Source organism: Electrophorus electricus, chromosome 10 (genome assembly GCF_041902795.1).
Source record: "Electrophorus electricus isolate QZ-2024a chromosome 10, ASM4190279v1, whole genome shotgun sequence".
NCBI lineage: Eukaryota > Metazoa > Chordata > Actinopteri > Gymnotiformes > Gymnotidae > Electrophorus > Electrophorus electricus.
Window position 1 is genome coordinate 31,693,271 of NC_137506.1, and position 23,794 is coordinate 31,717,064.

The 23,794-nt window shown below is 42.4% G+C and overlaps 1 protein-coding gene across 19 annotated transcripts in view; it reads right to left on the reverse strand.

The window, feature by feature from the left end:
• Window positions 1–23,794, reverse strand: part of qkia (QKI, KH domain containing, RNA binding a) — a 124,975-nt gene that overhangs the window by 61,811 nt on the left and 39,370 nt on the right. For 7 of the 19 annotated variants that reach the window (XM_081721241.1, XM_081721239.1, XM_081721245.1 and 4 more), the window contains 3 exons: window positions 19,727–19,814; window positions 17,245–17,667; window positions 14,934–15,008 (listed from right to left, as the gene is read on the reverse strand). In XM_081721241.1, the coding sequence (XP_081577367.1) occupies window positions 14,934–15,008; window positions 17,245–17,667; window positions 19,727–19,814 (586 nt within the window). Of the gene's footprint in view, window positions 1–7,710; window positions 13,879–14,317; window positions 15,009–17,244; window positions 17,668–19,726; window positions 19,815–23,794 lie in introns of those variants that run through there. The other 12 variants (XM_035532574.2, XM_081721251.1, XM_081721256.1 and 9 more) reach the window with 7 other exon arrangements.

The window sequence follows — 23,794 nt, forward strand, 5'->3', positions numbered from 1 at the left end:
TTTCACCCCTGATAGACCCAGGCAGACATACTGAGTCTTTTTTGTTTGTTATGCCCTGCTAAAGCATATTACCTACAATCACCAGATAGCCAGATCCACCCTCACATTATAAATACAGAATTATAGACATATAGGAAATTAAAAAGTAGATACAAAAGATGTCAGATGTACGAGAATATGAATTAAAGCTAAAGTATGAATAGCTGTCATAATAGCAACAACGCGATGGCATTAAAAAGAGAAATTATGGTTTGGTGCAATTTTATTTTCCCAGCATCTGAATCAATAATGAAAAGTGTGCGATTATCTTTTAGGTGTAGCAGAGACCAGCCAAGATGCCTCCAGAAAAATCCAGTAATCTTTGGTATGGTTGCGTAGCAGATGAAAGCAGCTGGAAAAATGACATCATGTCTTGGGGGTCGAGTCTCAGGAGGACAAGAGAAACCATCTGAGATTTAAAGCTACAACCTGAGGGGAAATTCTCCATTTTAAATGCCCAAGGCTAACTTTTATGCCATGTAGAATGCGGACATAAGATCACATTATGACTATCCATGGGATAATTAAAGTTTTACCATCAAAAAAAGAAAAGCTTGATAACATTGGTTCAAAAACAAAAAAGGGAAAGTAAAAGAAGAACTTACAACCTACAAAGAGCATCCTGGATGTTTATTACGCCAAGGGGATGCTGTTTATAACTTGGAATTTTTAACTAGCTATGCACTTCAACAGAAATATGTTGGCCATTTCCTCCAAGTCTTGCTGTTTTTAAAAAAACAAAACACAAACACCTTCACTTTACACGTCAACAATACTGGGTTTTGGACAGAAACACCCAACAGCCTGTATGAACTAACAGCCTTGTGGTTCTTGATACAGCAGTGTCCTGGTCCTTAACATCGCATGGAAATCACTGGTTCCGCTCATCCATATGAATGTATACCTGGAAGATCAGTCGCTGATATAACTAGGATTAAATGAAGCTGGTGCAGTTTTAATGTTTTGTAAAGTTTACATGGCAGCGGGATTAGTGGTTTCAAATCCAGGATATTTTGTTTTCATCACTGTTGGCTCCAGATGTGATCAGTTAGCAGCGTCACTGTTACCTGCCATAATGTGCTAGCCATTTGTTGTGTGGGACACAGACAACAGCTCTGAAGCACAAAGAAAGAGCTGAAGGGGAGCTGCTGAGCACAGCAGCAGGAGAGAGAGACACTCATCTAGAGTCCGGAGGCAAAAAGCAGTCAGAGCTGCTGTGCTGTTTCAGAGAGACACTCGCCAGTGCAAATCCACCAGAGCACAAATCTGTCTACTACTGTAGGATGAGAGTGTGTGTGTGTGTGTGTGTGTGTGTGTGTGTGTGTGAGTGAGAGAGAGAGTGTGACAGGGAACTGACATGTACAAATCCCTTAGTGATTTCAAACCTTGACTAGAATAGCCCTTACCTCCAGCTCACAGACCAGCAAGCACACACACAATCACAGGAAACACACAACCATACAAAAGCTGCCTGTCACACACAAAGCCCCTCCCTTTCTTTTCTCTCCCTCACCCGCTCTCTTGTTCCTCCAATCAGATTTGACATACTTGAATATTCTGGTTTACTCTTTGAAGCCAAGATGAGAAACACACACCATCCATCATGAACACACCCTGTTTCACATATCAAAAACATTTGCAATGTCACAGCATCCAGAAAAAAAAGACTCAACATGCTAAATCACTTGATTACAGAATGTCAGAGCCAGAAGCCTTTTACTTCACAATGAGGCAGGCAGAACACATTTCCCATATAGCAACATTCATCTAAGCTGATGAACAAACCTGTCTCAGAATTTTACAGCTCAGTTAGCAAGCTAGGCTTCCACCCCTGCGATTTCACAGGCAGACATGCTAACTGGACTTGAATCTAAGAGTTTTGTAGGAGAAGACAGTGACCATATGGATGCGTCTTACCACAAAGCCCACTGCAAGTGGCTTGGTTACACAAACACATCGTTGCATCTACTGTAACTATAACCATGGAGATCACAGATTCCCGCATCACAGCAATTACCCCGTGGCATTCAAAAGCAGCCATGACTGATGTACCTGCCCAAACCACAGGGCATCTGTGGCTCATGGCTGTAATCCTGCCAACACACAGGGTAATCAGATCAGCACTGCCCATTGATCTACAATAAAGAATATACGATAGATCAATAAAGAATGTATAATAGATCAACAAAGAATGCATTATAGATCATTAATGTATAACATCAATAAAGAATGCATTACAGATAATGTATAATAGATCAACAAAGTATTATAGATAAATGTATAATAGATCAATAATTAATGTATTATAGATCAAAGTGTTTTATAGATAATGTATAACAGATTAATAAAAAATGTCAGACCAATAAAGAATACATTATTGATCTGTAATGCAATCAATCAATAAAGTGTATTATAGATAACGTGTATAACAGATCAATAAAGAATTTATAATAGATCAGTAAAGGATGATTATAGATCAATAATGAATGTTTTATAGATAATGTATAAAAATGTGTCATCAATCAATAAAGAATGCATGATAAATCAATGAAGTTATAGATAAATAATGTACAACAGATTAATAAAGAATGCATGATTGATTATGCATTCTTTAGTCATCTATCAACAAAGTATAATAGATAATTAAATAATTTATAATAGATTAGTGTTGCTGCCACATAAGCAAAGAGCAGACTTCCACCACTAAAGGAACAAGAAAGTGAAATCAAGTGATGCCATTACATTCTTTAGAAACTAAAATAACTGTATTGAAAATTCCCTTTAAAATCCACTGAGGTGCTGCAATGCCCCAGCAGGGGAGAGGATAAACCCTGACAGCAGCGTACCTGTGGACGGGGGGGGGGGGGGGGGGGGGGTATGTAATGGAGAGCACAAGGCTACAGTGACTTGAGCTGAAAAATAGATGTGGATGTCACATTGAATTAGATTTCTCATGAGCAGCACAGCGAAAGACAGAGACGTTGAGCATGGCAGACGCAGACAGGTTGTGGGCTCTTGTTTGCAGTTGGACGGCAGGTTTGCTGAGACAGGCAGATGGGGTTGTCACACAAACACCAGAAAATCTGTGACTTTAAACACCTTGCAAACAAACACGCACACAGAGCAAAACCTAACTGCTAACCTCTTTTGCTCTCTGTGCAAACTTCCCAAAGTAGATTTCAGTGAGGGGGTCAAATGGGTGGATGCATCTGTCTGTTCACTGATCTACCACCACTCCTCACTGTAAAAACCCACCTACCTGTGTGTCGGACAGGAGAGATTTATCTACACACAGTGAGTATATACCAACACAGAGAATGGATTAACACACAGACTGTACGTAAAAGACGTTCACTATACGCGCACATTAATGTATTACAGATATCTCTGCATTGTGACATGTATGCCAATAATAATAATAATAATAATAATCCATAATGTTTTCAGTAATATGTTCCCTAGGCCAGTTTATAAGAGCTTTATGCTTCAGGATGGTTTTTATTTCCACATTTTCTTTGTAAGTTGACTTGCATTCAGCTAGATTTTATGGGGGGCATTTTATTTTTAGTTAGTTTATATTTTCTGAATGTTTTTCCTTAGCCATTAGTCTGATCCCAGACCAGTTCGCAGATGTTGAGCAGGTGTAGTCAGCACTACTGCACACTATATGAGTCCTCGCTCATCACAGCTGGAACACACCATACTCAGTTTCTTCAAGAGGAAAACTAAAGTTCTCACAGATTTATTCTAAATTACTTACATTAATGGCAATGATTTATGTTGATTTGCTTTTTATTCTTTTATGTTATTTTTAAGTTATGTATTTTAATGATTTTATGTAATAGTTTAATGATGACTCACCTCCCCATTCCACATGATGACTATTGTTGTCTGGATCTGAAGTCTACACCCAGTTTCCCCCATCACTAGTCATTTTACTCATAGTAGAGGGCAACTGCTTAACATTAAGCCAGTGGTTGGCAACTGAGTAAATCCATAGGGACCGTCACAAAGTCATCCCTTCTATACACACACACACCTCAAAGTAAAAATAAAATTATGCCAGTGCATCTTAATCACAATTAGGGATTGACTGTCCCTAATTGACGGTCATTATTCAGCTCTTCTGAACATTCCATAACGATCTACAGTGAACATTTCATTGAGGCCTATTAATGGAAGACCACCAACAGAGCAACCAATTATAAACACTCCTCACACCCACCAACCAGTCAGTCCAGCAGCGAGAGTTAGAATGAACTGTTCTTGGACACTGATACTTACGTGTGGTGTTTGAACATGGGACATTACTATCTTTCACCTGCGTCCAGGAGTGAGGAGGCATTAGAGCACTTCAAACATGCCAACCCAGAGCTTATTAAAGAAAAAAGACAGAATTGGGCTCAGTAACACCAGCTACTGATGGAAAATGGTGGAGAACAAGATTTGATTTGCGAGTTGGTTCTATTCTGTGCCGACCAGAAATTTGATCAAAACTACCACATTTGAAATCAGACATTGGTGTGTGCACGCACCATGCGTGTGAGGAACACAGATCGCAGGGGGATCAGACGCATTAAAATGGGTCATTGTGCAATTTCCTCAGCCACTTCATCATCTTACCGCACACACAGATGATACGCTATGCTTAAGAGAATAAACCTGAAAAAAAAGACACAGCGAGGTCCTGGACATGTCAGCACACTGGCATCCTCACTCCACATGTGTGTGTGTGTGTGTGTGTGTGTGTGTACACATGTGTATATGCTGATTCGCTGAGAGATCTTGGGCGACACCTGGACATGTACCCAACACTTAATACAATGTACCTGCGCAATCACACAGCTGACCATGCTATTATCTACATGATCATACACATACAGAAGGTGGCATGCTCAGAGTCCAGAGAGCTCCTGCAAAGGTGTGTGCATGCACACATCAAGAGAAGCATGAGAACATCAGATATTTCATTCTGAGGTAGAATATTTAAATTCACTTCAGTTTCAGCAATCGGGGGTGTTTCAGAAACAGGACGAAGGTTCCTCACTCACCTGCTCACAGGGCTACTAATGGTAAACCCCCTGCCCAGGTGTCCATAGATACACAAAAAACTATTCATCAAACTGGGCTTGCAGTAGCTAACTCCACAACACATCTCTCTCCCTCTCCATGACAAACACGTATATAAAATGTTTGGCGCGCTCTCTCACTAATACACACACAGCTGTGGTGTGCAGAACACTCACGATTCATTCTGCAGCAACTGGGCTCGTTTGTCACTTCTGACTCGGTGTGCCTGCCCTCCTCGTTCTCATGACTCCCAGCTGCTGCAGCTACAAACGGCCCTTTCATCTCGCTCCCACCAAAGGCAGTGCGGCCTTCTGCCCTCACGCTTTGGACACACACACACACACACACACACCCCAAATACCCCAAGCCTTCCTCTCCGACCTGCTCAACCCCCCCATACTGAGAGAAGTGTGGGAATAAATGTGTGTATGAGTGAGCTGAAGTTTTTTTTCTGATAGAGACACAATCAGAAGAATTAAATGTTATGATGTACCAAAACAAGCACATTAGGCCAGGAAATGGTAGGGGTGGCTGTGTTGCATCCTCTTTGGTCTAAAAGTACTAAAAACAGGTCTGTTTCATTTCACTGAAGTAGTGTTCTTGATGGACCTTTGAAAGCATCTAAAACACATCACCACTCCCCCAACTAAGCACAGCACACTGGTACAGACAAGGAAATGACTCAAGATAATTTAGGAACTTTCACAGTAATATCAATTATGCCGAAAGGTTGCTAAACGTTCCCTAGAGGGGAAAACACTTTGAAGACCCTCGGATTATGCTCTAGCGTGTGTTTGTAGAGGCAGCAGCCTCGCCCGTTTGAGTCACGGCTGTGCTGGGCGCGTTAATTAACATGAACCTGTTATTCAGCGCGAGGTACAGCGCCGCATGGCTCTCTGCGTATGGCTGGAAAAGCTGCCAAAAAAGGGCCGAATTAGCAAAGTTGCGAACAACACCTGTAACGAGCATTAAAAACAAGTGCACTTCATTACGTGTTTAACGAGAATTCTGAGGGGCACCCTACAGGAACAGCGCATTAACCATCAAAGGTCAGGACCGGGGAGAGTGAACAAGTGAGTGGTATAAAACAAGCCTACACAGAGCACGTCTCGTTTGGCGTGTGGTGCCAGATCAAGTCAGTGCCGGTTAACAAAGACGCCAAATTTGTGTGTACATGTTAGGATGAAGCACACGGACGGATTTAAAAACACTTAACAGGACAGTTACTAAACACCAAAAAACTACCACCTTAGAAATGACAGAACTGATTCAGCTTGTCACTCTGTGACTAAACCAAATCTGTCCACAAAGAGCATCGCAAAGATGGGACTATATTTATGCTTTCTGCATTTGGCAGGTACCCCAATCCAAAGCAATTTACACAAGTGCTTTGCTCCTTCAGCAGGGTTGGCGTTGACAGACTGCTTTCATTTCCATATGGGCACAAAGACACAATTTGGAAGGCACACAAAAGCAGATAGCTAAACATGCTAAATCAGATAATCTGAGATGCATTAAGATTGGGATTAGGTTTTGAGACCTTGTGCAGTCTCCTAGAAAAGGGGAAAATGTAGCTGCTTGAATAAAATTGGATTTAGCACAACTTTTTGGGGGAAAAATTCATCTCGAACAGTGGAAACACTTCTAAACACGAGTTTGTCCAAACTAACCTCTTCCTCGCCATTCTGCAAACTGGGGAAGAGGCTTCCATTCTGGATTACTAAGGTGTGGAAAAGCATCATTAAAATGCAACACTCCAACTTCCTGTTGGGATGGAGACCCATTTGTAAGCACAAATGAAATGTCAAATTTTTTGTCCATTCCTTGACCTAGTTAGGCTGGATATCCCATTTTATTATTTTTTAGCATTCTTGCATTTCAATCTTAAAATGCAGCAAGACCACGTGCCATTTACAGCATTTATCTGACACTTATCCAAACCATCTTAGTTATGACTGAACACAACTTAAGTAATTGAGGGTTAAGGGTCTTGTTCAGGGGCCCAACAGTGGAAACGTGGCAGTGGTGGGACTTGAACTGGCAACCTTCTGATTACTAGTCCAGTACCTTCACCACTGAGCTACCGCATGCCAGGTGCAACACCAGTACCAAATACCGTACTGAAGCTAGATTCTCATGTCCTTTTGATTGATTGATCTTTTTTTCTGAAATTTCCAAAAAGCTGAGTCATGGTTGTTGAGTTGCATACACTTATGGAGAACCACAAGAGTTATTCAAGGAAAGACCCCAGTGAACTAACCTCTTAGCAATTCTTTTATTTAAAAATAAATAAAAATTTTAATCTACACCATTCTATTCAATTACTTTCATAGCAAAAAGCAAAGCCCCATCATGCCTGTATACCAGTTAAAGATTGTTAAATGTTGCTTGCCTACATTACATGCACTGAGCAAATTTTGAACCCACGAAGTTGTTCAAAGCAACATTTAAAACACATAAATGAACCTGCTTTACCAGATAGGACAGAGAAAGGTGCAGATACAAACCTTACCTTCCAGAGCAGTGAAGAGGCAAGCATCAGAACTTGAGCATGAGACTGAGTGATGGTGAGCAGAGCATGCAGGCACAGCAGAAGGGGAGCAGCTTGTAAATACGGAACTTTATTGCACACATTATTTTTCCTTTTTTTGTCGTGAGCATCATGTCATATGATCTCTATTTTCCCCTAAAATATACACAAAACACAAGAGGTAACACAGCAAAAACTAGTTTACATGTTCTTGGAAAACCACACAAAATATCTGAGATTTATCTGAGACTCTCTCAGTGTTTGGCTTTTAATAAAGTACGATACAAATTTAAAAATATATATATGTATGAAATTAACAAAAGTAAAAACAAAATAAAAAAAACTCCAGTTATCAAACCTCCCCAATCCCCTTCGGTTTTTGTTCCTAAAAGATTTGGTAGTAGTTTGTCTTTAACCCCCTGAGTGCCACACACATCAGAATAGTCATCGAACCAGTAGGTTTTAGTCAATGGAGGAATGTTTTCAAAACATCATGTGAGGGCTGATTTTTTATTTTTAAAAAGGCTAGTTGCCTTTTGTCAGAATACATAAGGCCTCAAGGACTTGTGCTAACGAACATTAAAAGGCATGTAATGGTCCGATATATTTTCACAACAGGAACTTGAGAGGGTTTCTGAATTCTTCAAAACTCTAAAGAAGCTAAAAACATATGAAGCTTAAAAATACCACAAATTTAAGTGTTTGTAGTGTATAAAACGAGTTTAGGATTTAAAATGGGCTTTCGGTGCACAAACCACTGATTAAAGCTGCTGACATTATGGCAACGGCAGAGAAAGCGTCAGCAGTGGGTTTATGAGAGGAGAAAAAGCCTGTTGGGCTCTGAGGAAAGATGTGCGTTGGGCCAGGGCTTGAAACGTCTAGCGAAGAAATAATTAACAAATGTTTAATGCTACTGCAGTAATGCTGTTACAATGAGAGACTGCAACTAGTGATTTTGTATTGATTTAAAATTTAGGGTCCTTTTTAATTACACAAATTAATCTTTCCTATTCATTAGTTTAAAAGGTTGATGTGTGAATTACAAGCCATGCTCAGACTCAGGAAGTTAAATAAACCCAAAAACAGCCTCAACGCCCAAGATTCTAGGGCTTGAGAACGGTTTTCATAAATCCCCTGACCCAGGAGGGCCTCCTCAAATGTTCCCGTTACCAAAACCCTGCTTCCCAGCCATGACATCACATCTCCCTCCAACATGTTAGCAGGTTGCTTGCAACAATTAAATTTCTTTTTTTTACCTGTTGTCTGAATCACTCAGTGGGTTAAAGGGATCTAAAAATCAGATTAATAAAAGTTAAAATGTTTGCATGTGTATCAGTTAAAACAGTGAACTGAAGAAAGCTTAAAGGGAAGATTTCAGAGTGGAGAGAGAGAACCCCCCCAAAAAAGAACAGCATCATTAGTAGAGACTGTGCTTGGTGTGTGTTTACAAAGCAACAGAGGAAGCTAAACAAAACCACAAAGGCAAAACAAATGTGTAAATAAAAAGGCGAAGAAAATATGCACTTATGATCCTAGGGGACCTGGACAGTAAGGACACTACCATCGAGTCTCCATGGTAACAAGATATGAGCAGGTCTTTGGGTTTTTGGGTTCTTTTTGGGCTTGGCTGCTTTGTGCTTTGCAAACGTGCTGAACCAGACAGCGTAACGGATGGTGGCCTTCGGATATTCTGAGCTCTAAAAGAAACCGTCAGCACTGAACTGTAAGCAGCCTAGTGGAGGGGTTGTAAAATTCTTAGCGGAGCCGGGATAAATCAAGCCAGTCCTTTCATCGGCAGCCCTGGCGTGAACACCTCAAGCGGGTTTGGCAGGATATGCTGAAAAGTGAAAACTTGCACAGCCCTGCAAGATTTGCAACACTGCAAACTCAGTGTGCATTAATACTAATGCAAGTTGGCAAACTCCATGGACAAAAGGCACCATCTAACAAAACAAATTCAAACAAAAAACGAAATTCAGTCCCTAGTCTTGGGAGTCCAGCTTCAAACCTCCCGGGACATCTAGGACCCGTTTTTGTACCAAGAGTCCAAGAACCCTGGAAAATGTATTAGGTCTAGTCGTTGCATACTGTACTCTTGAGAGCAGTGAGGTGACAGGCAAACAGTGCAAGCTTGTTGGGGGGGGGGGCAGACAGCACGTGTTTGGATCAAGGTTTAGACTGTTTCAGCAAGTACAGCAATCTGTACAGCAACACAGGTGAGACTGCATGAGCAGAGTAAGGCCGATCTAGCTCATGCACTCCTAGTTGGTGTGTGCGTGCCCACAAAGACATAGTCAAGTGACCCAGTGTATGAGTGTTTGTCAATCTATAAACACTAGGTGAGAGGGTGTGCGCAAGTGTGTGCATGTGTGTTAGTGGACTCCTTCACTTTCATGTCCAAGTTTAAAGGTGGTCAGAGACTAGTTTTAATGGTGTTAGTCCGTGAACCAGACCAAGGTAGTACATTCAGTAAACAGGTTAAACACAAGACCAATATAAAAATCAGCAAAGTTAGTAAAATTCTTACTAAGAATGTTTTATTAAAATAAATGCTGGGGGGGGGGGGGGGGTTAATAAGAAAATTCATCAGCATACACCATGAAAACTAAATGCAAGCATGTCAAAATCCTTACAACAAGAAAAAACAAAAAGTTGCTAATGAGTTAAACAAGTTAAAGATTGGCAATAAATCAAACTAACTGTAGGAAAGGCAACACTCCCGACAAGAGACAGAGCTTCGGAGACAGATGGAAAAGAGCAAAGTAAGGTGAGGAGGTGGACTTCAACCCAAAGAAAGTTGTAGTGGGCTTTTCCAAAAACAAACAAACAAAAAAAAAAAAAGTCAGAAAAGTGATTTATAATACACATATAAAATGAAGTTAGAAAAATACATTAGAAACTTGTAACAATGATTGTAAATTACATTATTATTATACATGTAGTAGGCAGGCAGGAGAATACAAGAGATTTCTCTATACACCTGATGGGGTAAATTGACCTTAAAACAATGACCAACAGCATATAGTAACATCGTAGAGGGCATTTTCTCTTAATACTGTTTCATTTCTGAGTGGTCTTCTCCAACCTCCTGTCTGATATTGCATTATAGTATGTTTTCAAAAAGAAAAGCATCCAACACTGGGGGGGGGGGGGGGGTTTGAAAAAAAAAAAAAAAAAAAAGACCTTTCCTGTATAACAGTATGTGAAAGAAGAAAGACTATTAGGGATGGAGATTTAACTCTCACTGCACAACAATCATCTAATTTTATCATCATTTTTTTCTTTTTGCATGATGCATTTAAAACTTCCCATGTGTCAGAAAGGTTGGAATCTGTTAGGATGCGTCAGGGGTTGAGTTAGGTTATAGAGCTCATAACTCAAGTGTTTCGCTGTAAAAATCCCATTCCGTAATGGCATTCATATTTGGCACTGCTCTAGGTATGAGGTGTCTGAACAGCCCAGCCAACACTGCACCAATAATACTTTTTTAAAAAAATGCAAGTCTTGTTCTTAATTGTTTTCACCAGCCTGGACTCCTCCATTAATCTTACACATAGCAACATGTTGCCTTTAAGATACACCGAGGCCTTTTCCAAAGTAAGATCAACTAGCTTTGTTTTTTTCCTGAAAAAATGAATTTTTCATAAAACACTAGCGCTGGAAATTTAGGCAAAGCGGTATACTAATTCAGAAAAAAAAGAAAAAGAAAAAAAAAAAAGAATAAAAATGAGACAAATGTATTAAATGAAAAAACATCCAGTTCTGAACTGCTGAAACGAGGGAGGGTTCACGTTCGATGGCCCTCCCCCAGGACATCACAACTCAAAGATTCATCTCCAAATTTAGATACTTGGTTAATGCATCAGAATGGCAGTTCATTTTAAACAGAATCACAGTTAAAGGATTAAAGACAAGTGATAGTCAAAATTCAAGATTAAAAAAGGGGGAGACAAACTTAAGTTCAAATTTCACAGAGGTGACAAGTTGGGGGCAACGACAGGGACACTGTTAACCTTGGGAAGACGAGTCATGGCACATCTCTAGCTGGTCAGATGACTGCTAATCTTTTTTTTCTTTTTTGCATAGAGTAGATTCAGTGGCACAGCAGTGTGACAGCATCGAACTCAGAAGACTTTTTCCCTCTTTTTTTAAAGCCTCCCCTTCCCCTCTATGCACAGTCATAGCTGCTGTAGGATATTACTCAATAGAATGTAACTTGGAAAAAGAAACGACCATCAATAAGGCACTTTTGTTCTCCTTTAATTCACTTCTCCGGTTGCTACCCTCCTCGCATACTTCAAACCAACATCCCAAACTTCTGGCGGGTATCGGTTTGTTTCCCGGGCCATCAGCCTCCAGTTATACAGCGTCTTCTGTTCAAACTAACTATTTTTTCATCTTTTTTTTCTTGGTTTTTAAATTTTTTTTTTTGTTAACTGCAAGTATAAAAAGCTAAAATTGCCAAAAATATATTTCTTCTCCAGCACCCTGTAAAAGTATCCAATTTTGATCGTTTCAGTATCTTAATATGCAATGACCTATCTACATTTGAATACATTTTTATATATAACGTATGTATAAAGCAATCGGAACAGGCAAACATGGCTTTTAAATCCTAGTTTTTTTTTTTTCTTGAGGAAAAAGACAAGACGCATCCGGTATCTGAAGAACTACTACTAACGTCAAACTGTGCACGACACATTGTGGATGAGCACATTCAGAACATGCACATGGGGGGAGAGGGGGTGTTTGAGAAGAACTAAATCAAGGAACCAATCCAAATGAACCTCATGCAAGGTGACAGTCCGCCCCCTTACGCTACTTGCACCCTCACACCAAGAGACGAGACTCGGGGCTGGCAAATTCTAGGGGCCTTAGAATTTTAACACTATGGAAAAAACAAACCAAAAAAAGGAAAAGATGAGTAGGTAGAGGATAAGTCCCTCTCCCATCCCCTTCCCGTCCAACTTATCCATAATCCTTAGTGTTACTTGTGTTCATTACTCCCGGAGGAAAAAGGAGCACTGTGGGGAAAAATTTCTCTTTTCATGCTAATTGATTGCATGTCGAACATACACAGGCATGACATCACATCTTTTCAAACCCTAGACTAGAAGAATCCGATCCCTCTGCACTGAGATACATATTCGTGTATGTATATATATATATATATATATATATATAGATATATATAGTTATTAAATGGAAACCCTTTGGCTAAACACGCACGCAATACTTTTTTTTGTCTTTTGTCTCACAGCTCTATAAACTTCAGGCACTGTTGTAGTGAGGCTGGGGTTTGGACTGGTGGGTACATTCTTGTCCCATCTCTCCAGCCCTAAACATCCTAGACTCACACTACTGAGAATACTCTTCACCACATTCCTTATTAAAGCCCAGTCTTACTGCCCCCTGTTGAGCTGGCACTGGTATTGCAGTTATTAACAATGACAAAACGTTCTACTGTTATATTGACAAATCAGAAAATAAGCAAATAAAAGAAAACTGCACAAATGTCAAATACAAAAAAAAAAAAAAAAGTGTAACAGATCAGAAAACAAAACAGGCTCTCAGCAGTCGGTCATTTTAGCCATGCATTCCAATGTGAGCTAGCTCGCTAGGCACACCCAGAATGTGTCAGCATAGTGAAAACTGAACAGAAAACACACAGCTACACATGAGAACGACAGATTTAACAAGTTCGTGTGAGAATTTTTCCTTTTTCTTGATGTCTGAAAATCTGGATGCTTGGATAAAAAAGGGTTCAAAACAGGTTTCCAGGTTTGAGATTATAATCTGGATCCTGATGGACTATTCGGGGACAAATTAAGAGTGTGGTTGAGACTGCGTCAGTGCGCTTAGGGGAGAGAATCCTACAAGGGGAATTATTGCTTTTGTCTTTTAAAACTCAGTGCAGATTTTTGCTACCAATAGCACACCCAACTAAATGGGACTTTAGGCAAAAAGAAAAAACACAAAAATAAGGGGGTCAATCCAACTCAACACAGTAAAAAGTCTCACAATCGTCACACAACTTGTTGGTTTTGTACTTGGTGTTTGTTCTTATTGTGGTTTGTGTGTGTTAGGGTCACTGTTCGGACAGGTGCCTCTCCCTCAGCGTCCAACAGGCTAGCAAAAGGCAATTACCAGTTAATCAGATCAGCAGGCAGGCTTGGGGCGGCTCATCATTGGGTGAAGAGTTCAGAGGTCAGAGGTCATTTGTTAGTTGCCGGTGGCGGCTAGGTGGTTAGGAACCAAAAAAAAAAAAAAAAAAAAAAAGGAAAAAAGATAGAAAGGATATTAGTTTCAGCAAGAAGAGACTGAAATGACATCATTTTAACAGTAAAATGAATGCAATCTCTTTCAAAATCCCCTTATCACACGGCCAAGAAACAAACAAGCTAAATCTGGTTTAAAAAACATCATGACCGCAGATCTGTCATGATCGGGAAACTAATTGAGCCCCCCAACATGAATCAAAACATTATTAAAATGCCATTGAAGCGTCATAGTGCCCCGTGAAACCACAAACGAAAGCAGAGAAACGTCAGACAAACAGAAAAATACAAACAAATCTAGTAATGTTTTAGTGTCTTTTGGGTTGGAATGCATGTTACAAACAGCGATTAGTGGTAAGGGGACTAGTACTGCTGCGCAATGAATAGTGGGGGGAAAAAGTGAAATTTATTTTTGTCCTCTTTATTTCTCTGTAATTATGTACAATAGCCATAAATACATAAGCTATAAAAATGTCCATTAATATAATAACAGTACCTTTCATATAGCTAAAATATGATACAAAATTATTTCACTGCATTTACCTCTTATTAAAAAAGATTCAGAATGGTTTCTCTAAATGTATGCATGTATAAACATTAGACACAGGAGTTTGAGGTAAACAGGAGTATGAAATGTAATCAAGTTGCCTATGCAGTTTCAACTCCTTGGTTTTCATGAAAATGTATTCAAGTCATAAGGTAGCAAACTGAATTGCTATTTAAAACAATTCTGGTTTTTGGATCTGTCCCAGTAAAAGAATGCATCAAGACACAGCGATTTGTCTCCAGTGCAGGTATAAAATTTGTACATTAGCCAGGTCAGTAACAGAACTCAAAGGTTCATAACTGTACATACGCAAAAGCCTGAACACATAAATGTAAACATATCGTAGTGGGCATTACAGGAGGTATTTGTTTCAGTCATAAAATCCCATCTGAAACAGCAAAAACAGTACAAAAACAAAAAACAAAAAAATAAACAACAAAGTATGGTAGGAGTGTCTTTTCTAACTAACCTCTGTCTGCGGTCACTATCCTTTGGTAAGGATGGACCCGTGTGTCATGTCTCCGCACTTTAGTAGCCATTGCACCTGGATTGTAACATGTCCACAAAGTTAGGGTCACAAGGTTAAACGCCAATCACTTCAGGGAAGAATCACAGGACTCAAAAAGCCTGACAGCCAGACCCGCCCAATCTAGACTCAACTCTGTGGCACAAATCACCTCACAGAGGACTAGAAACTTAAACCAAACCATCATAGAATTCTAAAACCAGAGTTGAAGCTAGATTTGCTAGGTCTGGCCCTGAAGCAGAGGACTTGTATACATTTTTAACACATTTCATATAGTCGTTAGCATAACAAAACTATTTGAAATTTGTGCGGCATATCAACATGGCTATAGTGAGTAGCAAATGCATAGGGAACAGTTATTTTAATAAAAAGCATTTTAACAAATGTATAACTTGGGTCCAAATTTCATCTTAGTTTGACACAGAGGACTCTGAGACAGGGGGACGGGGTGGGGATTGTGGGGAGGTGTGGGGAGGAAAAACATCTAAATAGAAATGGAGGGGGAGGGCACCCCCATGGCCACAAGGTTCTGCAAGTTATCCAAATGTCAAATTCCATGTTTGTAAAAGAGTGGGACCTTGAGTGGTTAAGGACACAGAGCAAAACCTCCTTCACTTCTAGGAAGCGGATGTGAGAGTGGGTATTATAGCAGATATGCTGTTAGGTCTCAGAGGTGCCATCTTTTTTACCTCATGACGGAGAGACAGCGCTCTGTCTTTAGTCTGGTGCTCAGAGCTCACGTTTACATCCTGTCAGACCTGGGTTCAAGTCCCAGGTAGGGTGGCTGCCTTCATTACACCTCTGCTTCCTTGTTTGATCAAAAGCTCACTAACCTTAAAAAGTCAAACTCAATCATCATCTGTCTGGCTCTGTGAATTTGAGATTCCGGAGCTTATGAATGACAGGCACAGGACACACTTAGTGTGACCCCAGCTGGATCCCACTGGGCTAAGCCCAGCTTACATCTCCCGAGGTCAGGTAAATTTACTGCCCCCCCTACAGTGTGCTTGCGTAGTGGCACCCAGGCAGTCGGGTACAAGGAGAGACCTCATGTGTATATGAGATACAACAAGAACAAGGAAAAATGAGAACACAATGAAAGAAAGGAAAAACCTTGTAAGAGAGGTCCCAGGGTCAGTTTTAAGTGTGTGGCAGTGGTAGCTCTGAGGTGTAGGATCGATACACTGTGTGCTTATTTGCCCAGCTCTGAAATGAATCCAGCACGATGAGAATGGTGTGGTTTGAGACCCGGTGCATGTGGAGTGTGTCAAGACTGGGCAAATGTCGCACAGAGTCAGCTCAGCCCCTGTGCCCACACTGAACACAGCTGAACTCCGCCGCCGGTGGCTAGACTGGTGCTTCAAATAATCCATTTCTTTCAAACTTCATTTTAGGTTTAGCCACATTTCATGATGTAATACCTTGGTAACTTGAGTAACCAACATATCCACACACAACAACCACCACCACCACTCCATTCCTTCCAGAGTGTGTGCACTCGCACAAGCAAATGGAGAGGATGACAGAAGGGGAAGAAAAAGAAAAGGCAGTTTCAGATGCACTGAAATAACAGCAATCTGTCTCTTTTTGGCGGGTATGAAAGGGAGACTGGTTTCCCACTCTGTCGTGCCCGCTAGGAGCGCGTGAGTAATTCTCCCCTAACAGGGACGAGGGCTCGAGGTCCAGAGGGCGAGAATAAGAATGGGAAGCAGGGAAAATGCTGGAAGAATTTAATGAACATTCCCAGCAGGGTGGCAGGACTTTGCTATCCACGCCCATGGTGCCTGCGAGAACAGAGGGGAAAGTGATCGAGCCAGCGGCAGGAAGTCGTCAGCAGACGGCCTGACTTGCCTCAGGCCAGATTGGGGGTGGGGGGGGGGGAGCGAAGAGTGCGTGCAAGCAAGCTTAGCACCTGCCACTCTCTGTGCATGCCACTTTGCTTAAAGCTCAGACCTAGTTTTGACTTTCAGAGCCACCAAAGGCAGAAGAGTAAAAATCCCCCCCCCAGTCATATCTTGGCATGATGTGACGTGAAACAAAAAGCCATCCTCCCCACCTGTCTCAGTGGCACCTCTGAGCCTACCCAACACCTGCTCTAGTGCGCGTGGGCTTCCTCCGCCTCCCCAACACCTGTGCTAGTGCACATGGTCTTAGTGCGCCTCCCCAACACCAACGCTAGTGCATGCGTCCTTAGTCTCTCACTCTCAAGACCTGCCCTAGTGCACCTGCCCTCAGCTGCTCAGCACGTATTTACCTTTGAATGAGTCCTGAGCGGGGACTGGGGTCGCCCCGTCCAAAGCAGCCCCGTAAAACAGCCCGGGCGTGGCCTCCTGCTGGCCACCGAAGGGTGTGACACCCAAGCCCCAGGCACGCTTACCTAGGACACCTCCGTGCTCGATGGGATACTCCAGGAGAGAGGTGGGTGCCAGGGCGTATGGGTAGTCATAGGGTGTGGCATAGATGATGCCCGCATCGGGCGTCGGGGGCACCAGGGCTGGGGTGCCGTTGGGCAGCATGGTGGCCATTTGTGTGGGGCGAATGATGTTCATGATGGGTGTCCCTGCTGGGGTCGGGGGGCGGAGAGCAGCTGGAGGGAGCACCTGGCCAGCGGGAGCAGCGATGAGCCGCGGACCCTGAGCTGCCGCAGCCGCTGCTGCAAGAGAGAACGCAAGGTTCGCTGGCATAAGAAAGAAGGGGAGAGAGAGAGAGAGAGAGAGAGAGAGAGAGAGAGAGAGAGAGAAAGGATTGATGGAAGGACAGTTAAGATGGAATGACCAGGGTGAGAGAAAGGAGAGGGGTTGGGTGGCAAAGCATGTGTAAGAGCAGGAACGGGAGAGGGCAGTGAGCAGATGGAAGAAAAGCAGAAACAGAAAAATGAAAACAGGAACAGGGGGGGGGGGGGGCAAAAAAAAAAGTCAAATTAGTCATGCAATGATCAACGGTGAACCACAAAAGCACTGAACTAAAACCAAACAAAAAGGAAAACCCCACAACCATCATAACAGTGGATAAATAAATAAAAACAGGGAAGGGGCACTGATCACTAGACGCACAGATCAAATCAAGGCACACAAATCACCATAGTAACTACCCAAACATTCCACAACCCAACAGAAGAAATGACCAAGTCCAGACATAAAAGCTCTTGCCAGCCTGTAGAGGTGCAACCCAAGTGCTCTGCCATGCTGTTAACAAGGTAAGTGTTTATCTTTTATTCTGGCTGCAAGTTGACGGATTTGCCACACATCACACTAAGGGCATTAGTCACAGAAGTGAACAACACAAAGTCTGAAGCCAGTAGGGCATGAAGCGATGCACATGGACAAAAGGAGCCAAAAGGGCCCGGAACAGTACATTGGGAGCGATCAGAATTTTAAAAACAGTGCAATATTGGTTTATAATCTGTACATCCTCTAATCCAATCACTCAGATTAAATTACAAAAGAGACTCTGATCAGAAAAATGCCCAGTCACTAGATTAAGTGTTTTTTTGGGTAAACATTCAAAAATGGTACAAAGAGTTTAGGGATGTTTTAGGTTAGGACTTAAAAAACAAAACAAAAAAAACCAAAAAACAACATTACTTTTTTTTTTTTTTTTTAAGGCTCATCTAAGATGGTTTTTCTTTTTAGTCGAAAAAAAAAAAATTCCTAACAGAAGTGACCCCAACATTGATTACTTGACTAGCAAACACGTACATCGCTGCAGCTCTGGCCTGCAAGATGCACATTTGTCTTCAGACCATTTGTGATTGATGTTTCTTTACTGGGCAGATTTGCCACTGTACGTCATTAGTACGTGAAGGACACACTGTCCTGTGGATCCTACTAATTGAATATCATGTCTGTAAACCTTCTACCCATCTGTGTCCTTGGGATGGATTTTCACGGACAAGTTCAAAACCATTCCCCATGGTCTCAGTCTGTATGCGTCCAAGCAGATTTCATGGTTAAAGATAGAGCTGGGTGAAAGGGATTTAAATTGAGATTGCAATAATTTTGACTAAGTACAATATTTGGTAAATTGATGCGTCTTCAAGACAACCTTAGTTTTGAAGCTCAGCACATTACAAAATTTGGCACATTTTCTCAAGGGAGAAAAAGCAAAAAATAACTTGGAGAATTTTAGAGCTGTAGTATGGCAGACATGGCAGCAAACCCTCTACCTGACCAGCAGCTTTTATGTAGGAACTTGAGCAGAGAAACAATAAAAATCACAATTAAAACCAAAATAATGCAGACAAAAATGAGCAAAGCTTTTGCAAACATTCCAAGCCTCTAATCAAAGGCAATAGCATGACTACTGTCTCAAATATTCATGATTCATGCAAATTCTTTATGTCCCTAATGTAGAAAGAAGTCCAAGCATTTAGTAAAAATGGAATTCCACTGTATATGAACATGAATATTCATGACAAGGGAGGAGTCAGGTGTATATATTTATGAGCAAATGTGCATATTTATGAGCAGCATTTGAGAGATTATGGGACACACTGGTGCTGCTCCCAACATGCGCACTTCAAGACACACCAAAATATCTGCACACTTCCAGTGGAACAGCTTTTAAAGGGAGAGAGATGGAGGGAGACAGACAGTGTGGCAGAGAGATATGGCATTTGGACAGAGAAGCTGTTTAACGAAAAACACTAAACCACACCCCCCCTACAGCAACCACAGCCAAAAAGTGAAAGACTAGGATGTAAGAGTGGGACTGAGATGGGGTGTGTGTGTTCTTACGTGTTTTGACGTTGGTGTCTCTGTAGGTCCCATTGAGGATGGCCAGTTCCATAAGCTGCATCTTTTTCAGGTTGTCTTCTCCTTCAGCCTGAGAAAAACAGATACAAAGCGACCAATCAGAGCAGCGGCAATTAACCCCACAGTCAATCAAGGAAACTGAGAAACTGATTTAACAAAAGTTCTGACAGAAAAACATGGTTAATATTGTCAAAGACGGGAAAGGATCTGTACCACTGGCTTAGACCCGAAAACACCTGAAAGGAAAACTACTAATTACCAAAAGCACAAGGAAAAACAAAAGCAAAGACATTTTATTCCTTTATTTTAAAGTCTTGTGCACAAAATGCACAATAACAGGCCAGTGAATGTCAGCCCTGTCAATTAATGCTCATGTAAACAAACACAGGCACCAGCCAGGCTCATTAACGCTAAATTAGAGCAGGGAAATTATTCATGGGAAGCAATTAGACCTGCTCTCCTCACATCCACCACCCAAAAGAACCAAAAACACTGCCCAGTACAACCACCAAGACACTACACCACCCAAAAACACCACCCAAAGCACAAAATGTAGAGAACAGCACACTTTTCATATTCTGGACCACTGCACACAACACGCCCCAACAGAAGGCGTGTGCCAGCAAGGCCATGGGTCAGAAGGCGGTGAAGCATACATGAATAAGAACAGACTCACGAGGTTCCATTCGTCTGTGGTCAGAAGAGAGGAAGCCCAGTTTTTGTTCCCGTAAAACAAGGGAGACACTCCAAAAACCTGCACAGAATCTGCTATTGTGCAATGGAAGTATAAACGCATACAAGAGTAAGTCTACTGCAATCCAGGACACTGCTGGTATCAGTCCTGAGAAGTGTTACTGCAGAGAAGCTGTAGCTCTCTCTCCCACACACACACACACACCCTTGAAACATCTCTGCTCTTTACTCTTACATTTCTGTTGAGTGTGTAAAGCGTGCACGCGCGTGCGTTTGTGGTGTTTCTCTCATTTTTACAATTTTATCTCTAAAGACTATTTGGGGTAAATGAGTATTTAATTCTGGTTCAGACAGTCTGAAGCTGTAGTCGTGTCTAATCTCCAGAGTAGCACTGGGTAATATTCAGACATTTTAGACAGGAGAAATATTTAGCAGAACTGTGGAAGTTGCATTAAAAAAACCCTTTCACATATGAATTGTTTTATTTGTCTGAATAAGAGAAAGATTTGATTCACTTTTCATTTGAAAACCCCAGCAGAAAATGAAACTGACAACGCTTGAGATATATGCATCAAAAGGCCTCCCTGACAGTGCAGGGCTTAGAGCGCCGTGGAAAGTTCCAGAAAAATGTTCTGCAAAGATGGGGCATGCAAAGAAAACAAAATCAAACAAGACGACAAACTCAGACCAGGCGGGATGCTCATGAGAGATTTAGTCATTCATTCCCCAGCATTTGAGTAATCGCAATCGTGTTCTCGCGGACTTGGAGTATGTGTGTGCGCATATGGTTCAAAATCTCCTCCTCGAAAACCATCTGTATGCAAAGCACAAACCACTCTGCCTTCCTCCTAGGAACTCTGGGGTCACGTGCACGCTCAGGACGACTAATCAAATCCAGCACACAGGCAGTTCTTTCCTCATCTCCTTTGTGCTTGGTGGGAATGCATGAGGGGAAACTGTCTGTCTCTTAAGGACTTTAAGGGGATTTCAGAGCTGGTAATTAGGGAGGTGAAGAGAAGGGTCAGGAGACGCAACCCCCCCCACCACCACCACCACTCGGGGTCACCACACTCTCAATCACCCTCCACACAGAGCTACTTTTTGGCCTAAACCAAATCTCTCACACATGAGCACATGCAAATAGTCCTCAAGAGGCGATCTGAAAAGCAGGAAATTTACTCCGCAGATTAAAAGGGGGGTGGGGGGGGTTGAGGAAGGATTGTGCCTTGGATATCCCCCCCCCACCCCCCATTCAGGCATGTGCATGGCAAAGTCACTCAAAGCTCTATCTAAAAGAATCAGATAGAATCAGTGAGGTCTATTTGTGCAGGCACTGGAACAGAGGAGACATCATTGGGTACAGCATTAGGGTGGAGGGTTGGGGGACGGACGGACAAATCCTCTTTACTAGTGACAGACCACGGGCACAGGCTCAGCCTGGATGCCCGCATCTCCACGCTGGCCATTTGTCAACATTCCAAGTTCGTCTGAAACGAGCTTCTGATGGATGGTACTAATTAGCCATTTCAAATACTGTAACAGAACTAAGAGATGGTACACACAGCTGGAACAGTTGAGTGCGTGTAACTGCTCTCATCACATCCTCCTCCTCGGCAGAAGACGAACGGTGGCAGGGTCTGGGCTGCAGCCGGTGGGGTTTCTAGTCCGATTTCACCGTTTCCTTGTGGTCAACTAGAGCTCTGAAGCAGCACAAAGAACAAAAACCACCCCCAGCATGCCACTGCACGCCAGCTGGACAGCACAGACACGTCAGTGCCAGCCAAACAGGACAAACAAGCCCTATTACCAAAATAGTAAATACACCATCCCTATAGTGCTCTCGAGTAGGGCAAGAGAGAGAGGGGCACACCCAAATGAAGAACTCTGATTTAAGCTTGAGTAATGGAGTGGTGGAAAGTGACTCCTAAATCTGAATATATATATATATGAATATGAGAGAGAGAGAGAGAGAGAGAGAGCGCGAGCGAGCGTGTGCAGCAAGGAGAAAGTGATGCGACGTGTTTTTAGGAACTACAACATTCCTTTCTCATTACCAGCAAAATAAACTAAAAAAGTCCTGCTCTCAAATTAAGGAAACAAGAACTGGGGTATGGGAGAAGGCAGATAAGCCCAGGCTAGGTGAGGTCAGCAGAAAGCATGGACACATTTCAGAGATAAGGGCCTTCCTCTCACTTCCCTGGACAGGAAATGTCTCCTGACCCAACACAGGAAGCCAAGCTACCACGCGATGTCGTCTGTCCCTCACACCACAGATGAGAGTCAGGAAAGGGATCCAGGAAGGATCTCTCTAGCTTGGAGTTCTAATTCCAGAATCTTCAAACTAATTCTAGAATCCTCAGGCTGCTCCCAGTTCTAGAATTCTCTGTTCTATTCTAGAACACACACTAATTGATCAGTTCCTTTGGGTCCCGGGAGGTCACTCAGCCAAGCTCACTTCCCTTTCTGTCACTAATCTCTTGCTGTGCTGCGTGCAGGTGTGGCAGATCTCCTGTAGGGGGAGCAAAGCGGAAAGGCCCTCCTCTGTGCTGCGAGATGAATGGGCTTTATTAGGGGCTTTCACTGGGCCACAGTGTGCAACCTTGGAGCTTAACAGCTCAGCCATCAATATCCCCCCCCCAGCCAGGGGCTTGTAACAAGAGCAGAAAAGAAGAAATCTCTCCCGCTCGCACTCTCCATTTCTCTTTCATCACATCGCTCACGTCTCCTTAATCCTGCGGCCGACGTGACGCATCTGGAGAGGCACTAGATTACAGGTAGAGATGTGAGCTGGAGGCCAGGCCCACAGAGAACGAAAGAGCCACCGATTTGTTAACTAGAGTCCAAAGTGGATGCGTTAAAGCAAACAGGTCAGCATGCCAGATTGGGCAGTAGGTAATATGTGGGGCAGCAGGTAAACACACTAGCACAGGTTAACATGACCTGGACATGGAGATGCAACACAGGATTAGGATTTCACAGGAGAACAGTACAGCTAAAACAGCATGGGGATGGAGAGGGAGGGTGTGTGTGTGTGAGTGCATGCGCACGCATTAAAGTGATCTATGATTTGCAGTGGTGCAATAGACTGTAAGCCCTCCTGAGATACCAGTCTACTAGTCTCTCTCTCACTCTCTCTCTGACGATGTATTGTTCTGTCGCTGTGATCCCCTAATGCGCCCCAATCGAGCTGGAATATCTTGAGGGGAATTTGGTGAGGCTGATTTAGGGCTCGGATTTGCATCAGATTCCGAGGCTGGAATCTCGAGGCCAAGTGCTTCGTGCCACTTGAGCTAACCTGCTCTCAAACTCCACCCCGCCAACTTCCAGCTATGCAAAACAACCCCATAAACCTGCTCT